We start from the raw sequence: 17,355 nt of genomic DNA, 5'->3' as shown, positions 1-17,355 counted from the left end.
AGAGACCGCCTTTGCAAAACTGTATTTTAGAACTATTTCCCAAATTATACATATTTATTGTACACATGAGAGTTCCTTTTCAAAAAATCTGTTATTTTCTAGGCTACTAGAAATTCATGAGTTGTAGGGAACTCAGGAGAAAATGTAGATAAAGGAAAAAACGTATGTGTTTTAGATTCATGAACTTGCTAATATTTTTAAAGAAGCATACTCTTTATCATATACATAATAAGAACAAAATTTGTTTACAAATGTTAATCTTTACCATTTGGAGACATATAAAACACATCTTAATCTAAGCTGTTAAATCTGAATTGCATTACTGTATACACTGCCCTTTTCACTATCAGTGCATTTTAGTATGATGGAGTATTACCCATTGGAGCTCACTTTTTTTTTTTTTTTTTAATGGCACATGAGTAACCCAAAAATAAAAGGTTCAGTTTGGCGTACAAATAACACGTATCTAGAATGTTTTTAGGGTTAATTTTTAGCTTGATCACCTCCCTGAACAAGCTCACTGCATGACTGCAGGAGCAATGAGGAGGGTAGAAAGCAAACTGCTGGAGTGCAGCAGTCTCCCCTTGGGTCAGTCCAAGGGCCAAGGAAGTGCGCCAGTGCTGGCTAGTGGCTGGACAAGCTGAGCACAGGAATGCAGCCGGGGAGGCAGGGAGGGAAAGGGAAGGAAATGGTAGGCACCTGGCTGAGGTGGAGACTAGACAACCAGCTCAACATGCAAAGATTAGTGTGTTCAACCCACTACTTTATGAGATAGTGGTTTCAGAGGTCTGAAATTACTACTTSTGAAAAGAGCTACCTTTACTGATTTACCAAACCAATTTCTTGCTTTCAAAACACATTTATGATTTTCCTCCAAGACAGAAACCAGATACAAAGCGGCCTTCACTACTACATTTATACAAACAAGGAACTTTGATAACCAAGCTACCTGAAGTATTTTTCAGGCAGATACACTGCCATGGTTGGCAGAATAGTTTATAGTGGAAATTTTAAAAGTTACAGAATACAATGCACATTGCCAAGCCCCTGGCATATAATTCCACAGCATGAAAATCAAAACACCTGCTCTCATACAAATCTAGAATATGGTATCTTTTCTGAACAGAAATCAACAGCAGGAAAAGATTTTGTTTTTAATCCTCTGAATGACATACCTACCTTTGCACAGGTAACTAAGCAGGAATTTTGTGTTGACTTACATAACACTGCCACGAAAACTGTCATGTCACTTCAGCACTACCACTTCATATCAGTTCCTGTTTATTATTGTTTTTTATTCAGCTTCCTTGGCTTGAACAAACTCATGAATATACTCTAATAATAATTACACAAGGCATAGGTAAACTACTCTGTAGAGTAAGTCTAGCACTATATTGGCAACCATTGCTTTCAAAAACTGAAGATGAGTTACACCTCCTCTCTGCAGTAAGTTGCACATTCCTTTGTTGTCCATCACTTTACACTGCCCAGTTTTGGCTGGGATAAAATATAAAATTGAAAGATCTAAAATAATACAGATAATGCTACTCTTTCTMATACCCAATTTGCAGGCAAAACCTCTAAGGTTTTCAGAATGCATAAGAGAGCTTTTTTGTTTTCAAATTACCATTACTATTAAAAGGAAGAACTGTTTCTTTCCCAAACACAAAACAATCATAGTAGTTTAAAAATATCACTGAGACCAACTTTTGTCCATTAAAAATAAAAAGGAGAAAGACTAAGAAGGAAGAAATGCAAGCAAACTGTCAAGTGTTTTTCAGAGTACCAAATATACATGTTAATTCAAAACACTCAGCAAGATTACCAGTTTTCCTGACAACAACTTTTAAAGATGTGCATGGGGATAGAGGGACAAGATAGGCAGGAAAATCCCACCCTTCTATTGCAGATGTCTCAGGGATAGCATATATTCTTGTAACAGAGASACCTTGGCAGACAATCCAGTGTCTGAAAAAGCCAGATCCAACTCCTTCAAGATCAAGGTACATATCTGTTCCTATTGTTCCACATACAAGGAAACAGAAACCCCCCCAAAACTCTTTTTTAAAACTTCCCATGAATGYTGGAGTAGAAAAGATACAGTTCTGGAAATAAAAGGAGAGGAGCTTTCTATTCTACATACTTTTTCTACAGATGAACAGAATCTCAAACACAAAACATGATAAAATAAGCATCTGAGTAAAAACAGCACTAACTTTATCTACAGTGGTCTGTCTCATTTTGCAACATATGCTATTAGCTGACATCCTTCTGCAAGTCTCAAAAAGTCATGAGCAACACTGGAAATAACTTCGCCTACACACTGCTCAAAAAAACCCAAACACCTGGCATAGACAACTCACTGATGGCAGAGTAATAGCTCAGAAGAGATGAGACCAGTACACTCTGCTTTACATGATCTGTTGGCATATTACCTTTCACAGATGAATTTGAAAGCAGCACCACATTCAAAAGAAATAGTCTTGCCATTTGACTTCTTCAAGCTTGCTATTTCTACGTGCTATTTTGTATTTTCCCTTCAACTGTCTAAACTGATATTTACTGTAGAAAGCAGTTAAATGTTCCTACCAATATTGGGATGCTTCAACAGGCGACAGATTCTAGCTTCCCTTTCCAGTTTCTGGTGATCTGCAACACAGAAAAACAAAACAGTTTTACCATTTTATGGTAAAAATTTACCATATTTACCATTTACTCAAGGAAAAAAAAAAGTATCTGATGCAGTCTTTAAAAACATTCCTTCTTGATTTAGTTTCATTAAGATTTTACATTCAAACTGTTTGTAATGTTGAATTAGATTACTGCATCCAACTGCTTCTTGATGGACTAGTCCAGGTACTGTTACGTTAGAAAAAAAACAAGCTGCTTACTTAATGAGGAGAGCAGGAAATAATTCATGCCGTGACCTATAATTATCAGCTGATAAATCATGTTATAGCATTAATCAAAATAAAGACAATCTGAATCTCTAGCATGACCCTGTATCTTAACCCGTTAATTGCTTTAATGGTATCTAACGTACGATGTACACCATTCGACACATGGCAACAACCCCAAGAGAATGCCAGCATTTCTGCCACAGCACTTTCCCACCACAATATGATGCTACAGAAATTCCAATTACCAACGACCAGCAGTTATTCTCCCAGCAGGTCTAATCTCTCTCACAGGTTGATTATTCATTAACCTGAAGATACCCTGAATACTTAGGTCCAGATGTATCATCTGTTGGCTTCCCTTCTCCCTGCTGTTCAACTCATTTTAACCTTTGAGCAGAAGCAGCAGGCTCTAAGTTTGAACTTTTCTTTGTCACCGCTGAGGTAAAATGACACTTCTGGATATAAAATACTCCTGCTTACATAGAGCTCCATTTTCCTCAAGTGGTTTGTTTATTTATGTACCATACTTTTATAATATTTGCTTCAAATACCAGTGTTTATAATACTACTTCTGCTATACTTGGTCAACAATAAGTAATATAATACTTGTTTTATATGATAAATGATAAAGTATTTGCGAGTGTGTGTGCATACTGTAAGTACCCGGAGGTCTCAAGCCATATCAAAATGTCCAGTGTTAGGCAGTGTACAACACATACAGAATCTACAGTCTGCAACACAAGCTAACAAACAAAAAGCTTTCTTCAGGCAGTATGGATGGGGTATGAAGACAGAAAGACAGACTATAATAAGAACTATTTAACAGAACCTGATCACCTGAGTATGAACAGCTAATCTGAAATAATTTAAATATGGTGAGAAGAAATACTTAATTTTATATTTACACCCATACAAGGAAAATCATCTCCACATTCATATTATCTGCATTGCATACAAGGCTAGAGTACTTGTGCTAAGTGGAATAAAACTCCTAATGTTTCCTAACTCTTATTAATTTAACAATCCAAAGTTAACATACTAGACAGACTCATACAGTACTGAAGAAGTATTTTTACATTTTAGTTTTTAGAAATTAAAACAGATAAGTTAGGCAGGACTGATTTTAGACACTAATTTCCTGATTTTGTAATTATCAGCAACAACGCTCACCCTCACCCCCCAGCTGGCACAGGTAACCCAGGCAACAAATTACATAATTTACAGAGATTTAAAAATAGCCAGCTGCTGCCTACYGTAGTCCTATAAAGCCAACAAACTTCTAGTGCATTTATCCTCATTGTCTGGAGCATAATTTTTATGGAAGCTATGAATACTAAGCTCTCATCAAGAGGCAGAAAAGCTGAGCAGATTCACTTTTACAGTATTAGCTAAAAATAATTTTTCAAAATTAGAAGAGAAATAAACTGTAAAATGTGCTTGGAGATGAAGCTGTAGTGCTATTATTTTAACTGGCTCCAAATTGATATCCAAGTATATTATAATAATCAATCCTTCACAGGAGCTCTAACTTCAGATGTCATGCAGGTAATTCGGGTTATACTATCTCTGCAATACTAATTATCTGCATTACATTTGAGAGCACTCCTAACAACTAAAAGGAAAACTCTTAACTTTTATTCCAGCTCATAAAACTTGTAGTCTACCCAAGAAGTTTTGAGTTGAAYAACTAACATCCAGAAAATACAAAACCTTAATCTACAAAAGAACGTTAGGCATCAAAAATACTACAGTAAGAATGAGCAATCTAATTTTGTAATGCAACTCTTACAGGCTTACAGTGTCTGTTCTTCCTCATAATTAAAAAAAATTCCTTAAACCTACTCTTCTTATACACCTGAATACAACAGTGTGATCCTGAAATCCTCATTTTAGTCAGGGCTCAACTGCATAAATTGCCTTGGTCCTCTTCCTTTCACCTTTCTCTTCTGTGCACAGTCATAATTTCCCCTGTTCCACCTGACCAGAATCCGAAAGGCTCCCCTTCCTAAATCAGCTGAGGGGCGACAGAAAGATTCCCAGGTATGTTTAAAACACAGGCAGTATCAATTTCTGCAGAAAGTATACTTACAGCTCCTGCTCAAAACAAGCATTGGGTGTTACCCCTTTTAAAGAATTTAATCTAGTTATAGACCAGCAGAGTTGTCCCAAAAGTGGGAAAGCTACATTCACAGAACAGCTACACAGACAGTTGTGCCAACACAGCTGAGACAGGATGGTACAGTGCAACAGTGTAGATGTTTGGTAGTGCTGCCAAAAAACTCTGTCTCATGAAACCACAACTTCGCTTTCCTGAAGATCACTCTGGCTTCAGACTACCCAGCGTGGAGCTGCTCTACACACTGCTTGTTTAATTAGGATGGAAAGACTCCTGGGAAGAGAGAGATGATAGCAGCAGGTGCAGACAACAGCAGTGGGTGTCTAACTGCCTGTGCTGGTGATTCTGAGTACCCATTTGGGAGCAGAAAGAAACAGGTTCCTTGTTGCAAGGACTGTTTCACGTAAAATGCATCAGCATCCCCTGCACAAAACACCTACGTTGTGAGGGGAGCAGGGGCCAGAACCCAGGTACCTTCCAGCTTAGTGCTTCAGTCACTAGATTACTAAATTACCTACATATCTTGGCTGTTGCAACAACAACTTGTAGTAAGGATTAGACTAAGATCTCAAGTGCTGTTTCTTCTGCTGCTGACTGTCTTAGTTAACTAGCTAGCCAGTGCAGGAAGTGTGTCTGCACAATGCACAGAACAATTGGGTCCTGATCTCAGACAAGACCTCTTAAGGGTGATTACAATATAAATAAAACAATCCTTTGGGATTCTTTAGTGCTTATAAAAAAATGATGGCCAGAGAAGTACATCAAAGATTAACTTGTTGATGAACTTTGGAAGTTTTTTAGATCTTCTAGAGAAAAACTCCACAGAAAAGCAAACAAAAAGGAGCTCATGCCTTTCAGTTTCCCCTGTAATAGGTGTGAACTAGTTTCTCATTAGAACTGATCCCCTCAAAGCATCTGTCTGATTTAATACTACAACAAAGCCCAACTGTTCTACATTTTTCAAGTGATAAGATTATGTGACATTACATGTGACCAGTCTTAAACCACTAACTGAAGCCCGTAAGCAGCAAGAGTGAAACACAGCCAAAACATTCTATTCGCACATACCAGACATCCTCCAAACAGCAGCCCCTAAATAGTATTCTGATGCTGAGGGGGAAAAAGTGTTGCTCAATAAAATATAATCCACAAAATAAGCTACAGATCTCTCAGACCTTCATATATCATCTACAAGACCACAGTCTCTTCCTTTCCCCCCCTCAGCTTAGTAATGGTCCAAACATGCCTTGACTTTAAAAGCTCATTCACACCAATTAATGTATACAAGAGTATACATGGTAAATAAAATGTACTGTAAGGAGGAAGGAGAATAAAGAAATATATTGTAGAATGCAAACTCTAATCTCAGACTCTCCCTGGAGAGTCTAATACCACGAGTATACATGCCTACCTGCTGGATTATCAAACACAATACAAGCAAGGTTATTTATAGACATGCACACAGACTTCTACCCAAATTAAATTATGCTGAAAACTTTTAAATTAAGAGCATAAAAATAGTCAGTAAGTCAAATATAAGCTAAAGAAAACGCTGAGAAGCAGTTATATTTGTTGAAGACGAAGAACAGGTCATATAAATACAGAAATAAATTTAAAGTTTATTTTAAACAAATAGATATGGATATAGTCAGCAGGTTCTTTACAAACATGATTTGATTTCCATAAAATATTTTTAACTTTTTACACCTTGCCCAAAGTATATAAGTTTAAGAAGTGAGTATCTGTAAATGACGTAAGCAACATTTCCTAGAACAAGAAGGGGAGAGAGATTGAGAGAGAGAGAGAATAAAAATTAGTTACATTCTAGCCACCTATTTCTATCAATGATTATRTTGGTGATCATAGGACAAGAAACAAAAACTGGAAAATACAAATGATAAACAGAATCACAGATCAGCTCTTCTGCATTATCGCAACAAATGAAATATGTTGGGCAACTGCTACCAGACAACAGTTCAACTTTTATAGCCTCCTAGCRCACTTATTAAAAATGTTCTTAAAAACTTAGGGTTATGCATGTAGACCCAAGTGTCATAATATGGCACAGTGTAAGACTGGAGCTCTAAGCATAAACAATAGTGAGCAAGTTGACCTCTGAGCGGTGTCATAACACAGCCAAAAGAATACAGTCCATAGGAAATCAGACAGATATATACAGGCTTATTTAACACACTCAGTAAGATTACTAATTCTCCCAAATACAACATTTAAGACTTAACCAACCATTTAAGGCACACTCTTTAATCCAACAATTTAAGGCACACTCTATTATAAAGACTTCAGTAAGCACAGCCAATTATGTCAACAGAAAGGTCAACAACAAACAGCAAAGAATTTCAGTGCAAGAAGTCCTGTAAAAATTATCCTTATTAAACTACTGCAACAAATTTGAATTAGGACCAACTGTCCAGAGGCTTCCTCAAGGAGGAGGTGGGAGTGGAAGGGAGAGATTGTCAACATCTAATACATTTTTTGTGTTGAAGACAAGCAAGTCTGTATTCATGACAAAAGAACTACCACAGGATACAACAGAAGGGATACTATGACAGGAAGGCCAAAGCGCTATTCCAAGAGGAGCAGAATACAGGTTTCAAACACAAACTGGCTGGCAACTCACCAACACAAAACCTGCAGTTCAAAACCAAATGGCAAAACAATCTCTCAGTAAGCATAACCAGATAACTCTAAGACACCATTTTKGCAAAAAATATAAGCAGCATTTAGACAGGGGCTTTTCATGAGTCAAGTTGTAACCTAAATCAAAGAACCATTGACCATAAGAATAAAAAGGCAGCAGAAATCATATTTGGTATGAATGTTAAGGAAACATCAAAATATCCTGAACAATGGGACATGGGTGACACTATCACGAAGAAGAAATGCTAAAGTAACTAAAGATRGAAACGTGAGGACATTTATAGGGAAATATATTATCTAATAAAACTAAATATCAAGGCATATTATTTACCTTGACATACTCTGAAAGTAAAAGATATTTCCAAAGTCAAGTAGTGATAAAGTAGGCATTGATTCAGTAGTAGAGATTAAGGTAAAGACACAGACTAGTGCTGCTCCAGCAATTCCCTCTACAAATAAGGGAAAATAATAGCTGCAAGGCAAAGCATCAGCCTTTATAGACAGAATATTTTTTAAAAATGTAGAAACATACAGCAAATATACTTGCTCACAGAAATCCATATATTTTGCTACATCACAAATCTAACCTGGTATGTTGACAAGAAAAACTATATCAGTTTATTAGAAACATAAGCACTATTCTGCAATATGTTTGAAGAAATTAAGCCACAGTACTAACTTTTGAAAACAAATAACATTCAGATTAGGAATATTTAAGTATCAATTAATTAGGAGGGAACTCTTCTGTGTATTTTCCCCTCTGTTATGGAAGCTAATCTTTTTTTTTTCAAGAATAAACAAATAAAACATAAAAACTTAGCAATTTTCATTCAAATTGTGCCAATAAAAGTGTAAGTTTTCTTAATAAAATACTCTTTTCTCAAAAAAAAAAAATGTTTCTAAGAGTTTTTGGAACCCAACAAAAAAGTACAGCATAACTCTGTTTTCTCTACAATAACTGTATTTTTTCAAATAAAGTTTGTGAACACTAAATTACAAGATTTACTGTGATGCAACTGCAGTAAACATCACAAATTATCCACTACTGGAAATTCATTTTTGGAAAATAAAGCTGCACTGGAGTTTTAAAAATATGCTAAAATTGAAAATATGAAGCTTTAATCCTTAACCAAAATTATCATGTGTTACAATAATTACATGGCAAGGTTAGTTCTAAAAGCCTAAGAAATGGACAAGTTTAAGAAAAAGTTGCTATGAATGACAACTCTTAGGGTCAATAATTTAGCATCAGATGCTAAAAGGAAAAAAAAAAAAGCTCAAATCTTACTTCAACATGTTCAGGTATTTAGATATACATGTGGAAAAGAAACTGTGACAACAAACTTGAAACGAAATATAAAAAGCAAACTCCCTCTTTAATATACTGTCTGTAAAACAATTCTTAAAGCTGGAGGAAGAACAAGAAAGGGAATTTCATTATTTGTTCTATACTCTCTACTTCCCAATATTTTTGGTCAACTTTAACAGTAAGAATGATTGAATCAATTCTACTTATCTTAATAATTAATTTAATTTTTATAGTCCTGTACCAGCATAAGCTTGCAACATTTAAAAGCACACAGTATTCTGCCCAGAGGTACAGTTCTTGAGCAAGTCACCACTTGCCAACTAAACCATCATAATTCTCCGTGAGGCCTCAAACCTACTCCAATCGCAAGCGAAGATGTGTCAGCTTAACCCTCTTTTGGGTTTCTAATGTTAATGTTTAAAAAAACCCTCAAAATATATTTTAAATTTCAGAAGTTCAAAATACATAAAAAAATAAAAAAATCAGAAAGAGAAGTTCAAAAAGTTATTTTATAAACATAAATTCTTCCACTGAGGTTTAATGCTAAGATTTTTAAATTCCATTGTAGCAGGTTTGAAATGCAGGCACACATATATACAGTATACACCGCACACAGGACAATGATCTGAAATGCAAAATAAACCAAGCTTGCTTTAGAAGAAAGCTGAAAATTCTTTTACTGTCTCAGGAAAAAAAAAACAAAAATACCTAGGGAATGTTGGTCATTTGGCATAAGATACTCTACCTCCAATGCCTACCAGTATTGCTTTAAAAGGCTATTCTATACCATCTCAATCCACATTTACAGGATTATACAGTGTAGCTATAAACCTGTAAGGTGTTTGAGTATCTTCTATCAAGTGCTAAATTCATTCTGTGTTGACTCTTYCAGAATAAAAGAGATATAATAAAGCACTTTATGTCTGACTTTGAATACACAGTGTAAATGTTTAAAGTTTCCTTGCTATTAATTCCTATACCGCAGCTTCTGAACTGACACTGTATACGATTAACTTTTCAGTAAACATTTTCATTGGTCGTTTAACTGAATAAAAATCTATTTGATTAATGTACTATTTTTATGTAGGATACTGTATCATATCATACCACATGAGAGATACAAAACTGAATCCACAGAAAGCAGATGGGTACTATGTTGATAAAGTAATCCAGAATACATCTCATAGCATATATGATGAACATTATACAAACATTATTCTTCTTCCAGTGGACAGGTGAAAAAACTAGACAAGTAAACATTACCACCCAACTTACCATATGAAATAAATTCTAAAATGACAGAACACAAACTAGATGGAGCACTTTCATTAAATTGAAAAATAATTTAGAGCAAGGTTCTGACAGTCACTGGCTCCCACTGATGCCACTGAGATTTTATGATCAACTGTCTTTTCTTAAAAACAAAACAACAAAAAAAACTGCACATGCTCATTTAGCGAAATACTTCAATACCCCATCCACTATAACTGACCAGTGTTCTCTTGCATTTATTCAACTACATAAATTCTTCTTGCCTCCTGAACTTCATAGTGATAACTCTGATGTTTCACTTAGTATGTTTCCCTGAAAGAAGTGTATTTCCCTCATAAATTAATACCATTTCTTAAACATAAAACTTCACATTGTAGGGTTTGCCAATTAAAAATGCGCAGGGAATACAACTAATCATTACTCACACTTTCAGCTTACGTACCAAACCAAGAACAGGCCCTGCTTTTCATATGCACACAGAATTCTAAGCCAAAGGTAGCTGTGCATGTGGAGACTGCTTCAGACTATGCCATAAAACAAGAGGATAATTCATGTAATTATGTTCTAGTAAAAGGATTTCTGAAGTAACACATCATGCAGATGTAGGGTTACTATTCAGGTCCTATTTACAGACAAAATAGTATGCACAAATGACAAATACTAGAGCCCAGCATTTTCCAGGTATGATTGATAAGCTAAACTGTTATTGCATGATTTTGTAATAACTGTATTTATTAATAAATCAAGCCTGATCTTTTTGTAAGTCACAATAAACAAAATCTTTCTCAGACATGCTGTTGAATGCTCTGGAATATCTGACAGCTACATTATTATTATTATGAATGACTGCATTACAATATTCCTAGATTTCCATCCCAAACTTAATCAGTGTAGCAACTGGTGCCAATTAGATGGTTTCTGGTGTCACGTAAGTGACAATAATGAGCTCTCTGCATTTACCTCATTTAGCTGCTTGTATCGAAGTAGTTGTTATCATACCTGATATAAAATTCAATGTTAAGTGAATGGAGGAAACACGTCACACCATCCACATTGTGTCATGAGGCAGGAGAAAGAGAAGTTAAATCCTCCTTGAGTGAGTTACTTCAGTGTACAGTAAGGTCCAAAAGATGACAGCTGCATTTCCAAAGAAATAAAAGAACACTTAGTGTTGCCAAAGGAGCGTCAAAACCCTTCTAAATAAGTCTGATGCATGTATATATTCATAGAGGGAACCAAATGCAAATTTAACCCTGTGGGGCATTCAAGAAGGAAGCTTGCTTTTAAAGTCTGCATGTGTCTTCTAGATGTTTCAAGCAAGATTGTGTTCCTTTCTCCACTCAATTTATTTACAAATACATCTAACCGTGAATGCTTTATGTAAGTATCTATTTCTGTTACACTGTTTTCAGACAGGTTTCAGTTATGGGTGATCTGAAGGTGAATATCAAAGGGGAGGTCAAACCTAAAAACTTCAAGCACCCAGCCCCCAAATGTCTGAAAAGTAAGAAGGTCGGCCAATGCACACATTCCATGGAGTATGTCTGGGAGTTAATGAGGAAAGAAGTGTCCTGCCATGACCAATACGTATAACTAGAGAAACTACCCGGCAGGCAGCAAAACGCCAAGAATCCCACAGAAGTTTTTGACAGTGACTAATGTAAAATGTTTATGCTACAGCAATATGAGAGGAAAATCTCTGCAATAAATAAATATTGACTGTATGAAGACTTGAACTAAACCTATTTCATATAAAACTTCAAATCTGACTTCTTTCATCCAGACCAGATACTCTAATGGCCCAAAATCTCATATTACGATTTATGAAGTCTGCATCAGAAAATAAGACTGTCTCTATAGTGTGTGTAYTAGGTAGGCAAATACAGTAACAAACAAAATGTTTAAGGGGTATTAAAACTTACTTCCTCAGAATAATTGAACTTATATACACAGATGATACCTATTTCTTGGCTTAAGTCATAACATTTTATAATTTAAGAGGGACAAAATTTGTCTTCAGCATAAATCTCTTTTAATACAGTATCATGACTTTTATTCTAAACTGCTGATCCTGCACAGATATCCAAATTGAGCTTATCACAATGGTAGGAATATGCCTACTGCTTGCCTCCTGTCAATAAAGGTATCTAAAAATGGAACAAACTTCTCCAAAGCAAAGCCTCTTTTTAACAATAGTCTGTACAATTTTTTATGTTTTTCCTGATGTTCTTTTATCATTAAAGCTTGCAATGCACAGTGAACAATTTATGTGCATCTCCACAGTGCTACTAACTTTTGTATCTTTATTCCCTTTCATTGTCAGTGCATTTCTGTTGTTTTCCAGATATTGGACATATTATTACTCACTGTGAGATAATATATATTTTCTCAAACAGCTCACTCAGTCTTTCTGAGGACAGTCTCTACAAGCTGCTGCTTATCAAGTGCAATACAGCACAACACTTTTTGGGGTTTTCGATTTTTTTATTTGGCCAGCTAAATGAAGGAAAAACAAGGAACTCCTAAGTTCCACGAGACTCTCCACAGATCATACCACAGAATGGCTTAAAGCCTACCACAGACACCTTGGGTCTTGTTCCAATCATCCATGGAAATCAGAGGACAATCACAGAAATTCTGACACGGGGATGTGCTAGAACATAGCTGTATTTTTTCCTAGTATTTCATTGTTTTGATTAGAAAGATTTTATTTTGCTTCATGTTTCTTCTTCGCAGAAAGACAAGGCTCTTATTAAAAGCTAATCTTATTCTTTAATTAATACATTAAAATCACTCCATTCTTTTCACCTTTCTGCWTCTGTAAGAATTTAAAACATAAGTTTCCTGTTTAAAACTGCAACCTTAAGTGAAAATGCAAAGACTTTACCTGTATGATGTTTTGCTGAAAAAAGTTTGGCAAACTTTGAGTGTCAAAACCTTGGAGTATGTAAATGAGCATAGTTCCCTTCTAAGGGAAGTTAGTTTAGGTTACATTTAACCAAGAAGAAATTGTGAAAGACAGTAGCTAAGATCTTTCAAGCGGAACACCATCAGCACCTGCTTTACTTTATGCTGAGAGAACTCCAGCATGGAAGACCAGCGATGACTCCAAGTTTTATAATACCGCATGAAAAGAAACAGGGTTAATTAAACAAGAAGGTCCCACAGCACTTACGATTTTAAAGATCAAAGTCAACACTTTATTTTCCAACTAGAAACTAGCAAAACAATTAACTAGCTGGAAGCACACACTCACAGTAAATAACACCACTTGTGTGAACAGAAATACTGCAAACAGGCTTGATTTGTGGCTGACTGAAGGAACAGGCCCTCTGTCTAACATTTGCAGTTGTCTAATCACAAAGAACAAAGGTACTAAACAGCACTTTCTAAATTAAAGGCTGAAAAACCTCCAGCTAGAAAAGAACAACCCTACCAGCATAAATTCACCCAACAACTTCTGCGCGTACACAGGTAAAAAAAATCGAAGTGTTACTGTAACCAAATCTAGTAAAGGACTAAGTTCATTCTTTGTTAGGTACTATATAGCAATCTAACTTGTAGACACCCAGATGAGCAAATAGAAAACAATAAAGACAGAAACATGTCTGAAATCCTAGGCCTCTATGAAGCTTTTTCACGCAGTCCCAAGTTTAGGAAAACATCTCCAGCCAGGATCTGTGCGAGCAGGAACCCCTGCTTCAGGTGATCCTGTTTCTCAGTAGATGCCTCTTCCGGTTTTGCAGGATAACTACCTTAATCTAGCAGCCAGCCATTACCAAGAGAGACAATTTCACTGCTCCTGGCAGGTGTCCCTTCTCCCTTCTGTTGTGCCAGCCCAGGTGCTCATCTGCCCTCCTAGCAAGATGGCTCAGATAGCAATGCTGGCAGAAAGCAATTCAATTCTTTGACTTGCTCACAGTGGGGAAAGACAAACACAAGCATATGGGTTTTTTCAGGTGCTCTTTCAACACAGCTAACAATCAGCTATCAGGAGCAAACCGACTGGCCTGCCTCATAAAGCTGCATCGTCAGTCAAACCTCCCAAAGCACGAAGAGCAGTGGGAATCCACCAGCGGGCTCTGTGGTCCTCAGCTGCTTGCTAGCTTCCTGCTTCAAATGAGGACTTTTCAGTCACCTTTTTGATGCATCAAGCTCTCCACATTCACAGCCAGGGAAGCATAGCTGCCAAAGGCTGGATTGTGTCCTAAGGCCCACGTGCCCAAAACTATTGTTACAGAATGTAAAGGCTAGTCACCTAAAACCTTACTGGTTTAGCCCTTGCACCTTAACTAAAGAGACTGAAAGATTCCTCCCTGAGACAAAAGGTGTTTAAGGCCTTTGAACTGATAGCGCATCAATTGTCAAAGAGCTATGACATTAAGCCTTTTGCCAGGAACTTATGCCCTGCTCTACATACTTTCAAGAAACTCACAGTTAACAGGTAGAACCTAACAACCCAACCTTTTAGCAGTTCTGGACTGTGCAAGACACACCCAGCCCTAGTAATGTTTAGGTAGTTGTTGAACATGAATTTTTATGGGCATAACTTAGGTCTGAGGCACCTGAGGTCTGCTTACACCCTGCTTCAGATCTGACCCTTGTTCACTACATACAGGAGTTCACTACATACATGTAAGGTTAGGGGTTCAGAACTGAAAACAACTTAGCAGGACTGTGAACTGAGGAAAAACCCTTCCACTGAGGAAAAAACCCTTTTCTTTGTGTTTCTCTTTATCATAGGATCACTTATGTGAAAACAGATTTTTTTTTTAACCCATAACAGGAAGGGAGGCAGGTGAGTTGAGACTCTCCTTTCCTACTTTAGAAGTGTACAGTAAATCACATACATTCCGAGTTGTGCAATGAGGGCATAGCTCTGAAGGTTTTCCATCCAGATTGCAAGTGCAGCTAGTGCTGCTACAGACTTTCAGGCCAGGACATCTCCTGCTGATATACAGGTTCCCTGGTATTCTCATCTTTTACTAAATCATTCAGAAGAATATATCTGCCCAAAGAAGAAGTTTCACAGGCTGCACTGATGCCTTTAAGTGCCAAGGCCACGCACAGAAAAGGGTAAACTTCCAGCAATACTGCTCTCTTCCCATCGCAGTGGTGGTGACAGTGGCATGGGCTCCAAGTGCCTAGCCATTCAWGGGAATGGTAGGCAGACCATGATTTGTGACAGAAAACATGCTGTCCAAACAAACTTTCCCTTCTCACTTCTGAAGAACAAAAAGAACCAGCTGGAACCAGTCTATGGATGATGTAGCTACAATGCAGTGGCATAGAAGCGGTTAATCAACCTCTCCCTTGGAAAATAAATGTGCTGCATGTAGTAATGAGTGGGTAAAATTGAAATGTTAAGATTACAACAAACTTTTCCACATGCAGATTTCAATGCCAAAAAACCACAGAATTGCTAAAAATTCCATGGAAAGAACCACAGAAGCATCAAAGAAAGGCTGCATTTCAGCACTACCAAAATGCTGTCTTCTAATACATTTTTCTCTGGCAGTTATGCACACCAACTCTCTGTAACTCAGTGGGAGAGACTGAACACTGCAACTCCCTCCCCACCCCTATGACTTTGACAACTTCTCTAACAAATATATAGTGTATGATGAAGTATTCTAAGTATTATGGAATGCAAATATTTGTGGCTTAAGAGAATACTGTGCAAGAGGAAAACTGCTGCAATAGTGACTTACTTTAAGTCTAGGAATGTGGTTTATACACAATGTAACTACATCAAATACATTTTTAGAAATCTCAGGAAGTATTAATGCTCAGGAAGCAGTCCAGTTCTATTTCTTACAACAGATGATTTCTGTAAGACGAAGCCATTAATGGAGGCCAACAATATTACTAAGACCCTGTCTGAGCCAGTTCTTATGAAAGGTAATTTACAGTATCTTTAGCACTTTGCAGCAGAGTCATTTGCAGTCTGTGTGAGAATACAAGAACAGCATTTATTCATATAAGAGTAACCATGCAATCCTTTGAATTTTCCATTGCAAATGGTTAGACCTCACTCACCCCCTTCCACTCTTTTTTATAGAAGGTAAATGCTGAGGAATACTGCTTTTTCACTCCCCCAAAGCTTTTTTTCTTTTTTTTTTTTTTTTTTCTCAAACTAAATGCTTTAGCATTCACTACCTGCTCCTGGGGAAACATTTGAAATGCAGTCTTTACTTACTCTTCTCTTACTAGTATTTATAGCTAAGAAAGTGAGACATTCTTATAATAAATAAGCTATTACAGACATTAAGAGCACTGAATTGACCCACCCCTCCTGATGTTTCCTGAATAGAAGCACATGTCAGGTGTTCATTGTTATAAAGACGTCTTCTCTATGGATACCAAGGTCTATAATAGATAAGAGTGTACAATAACAACAGCAGAGCCAATTCTCTTACCACTGGTCAAAAGCATCAAGAGACCAGAAATTAGGGCACAGAGTATGCCTCCAGTTATTTCTGTAGCTATGTATATATACAAACTTCTATTCAGTCAGCCTTCTGAGTAYCAAGGAAAGGCAAAATACTTTAATCCAAGATGCTTTGTAAAAATAATGAATAAAAACCACACCTGTTGATTTTTCACAATTCTGCTCCAGGGCATTAAGAAAACAAAAGGTGTATTTGTGCTCAGCTGTGAAAGCTGCCAACAATAGCAATTCTCAGTTGGCTAACATTCCTGTAGGGCTTTCTTTCACTTCCCATCTTCTGTTTTAATACTGAAGTGTTTATGATGTGTGCAAATTTGATAAGTAGACACAGAGACTTCATTTCTACCTACAAAGCATGGATTACACATTCAGAAATGGTACAAGAGTCTTCAGGCCACTTTATCAAGACACTTATGCCTGATTTCTATGACAACTTCTGGGGGAAAAAAAGGATAGGCTATTCCTCCTGAAGTTCAACAAAGGCAAGTGCAGGGTCCTGCACCTGGGGAGGAATAACCCCATGCACCAGGACAGGTTGGGGGTTGACCTGCTGGAAAGCAGCTCTGCCGAGAAGGACCTGGGAGTGCTGGTGGACGCCAAGTTAAGCATGAGGCAGCAATGTGCCCTTGTGGCCAAGAAGGCCAATGGT

At 36.9% G+C, this 17,355-nt stretch overlaps 1 protein-coding gene across 10 annotated transcripts in view; it reads right to left on the bottom strand.

Moving 5' to 3' along the window:
• CAMK2D (calcium/calmodulin dependent protein kinase II delta) overlaps positions 1–17,355 on the bottom strand; it is a 174,693-nt gene that overhangs the window by 100,909 nt on the left and 56,429 nt on the right. For all 10 annotated transcript variants that reach the window (XM_026084314.1, XM_026084310.1, XM_026084318.1 and 7 more), the window contains exon 3: positions 2,590–2,649. In XM_026084314.1, the coding sequence (XP_025940099.1) occupies positions 2,590–2,649 (60 nt within the window). The remainder of the gene's footprint in view (positions 1–2,589; positions 2,650–17,355) is intronic.

This window comes from Apteryx rowi, unplaced genomic scaffold, assembly GCF_003343035.1.
Source record: "Apteryx rowi isolate R43461 unplaced genomic scaffold, aptRow1 scaffold_634, whole genome shotgun sequence".
Classification (NCBI taxonomy): Eukaryota; Metazoa; Chordata; class Aves; order Apterygiformes; family Apterygidae; genus Apteryx; species Apteryx rowi.
The sequence above is the reverse complement of the archived record's forward strand: the minus strand, read 5'-3'. Positions and strand labels throughout refer to the sequence as shown.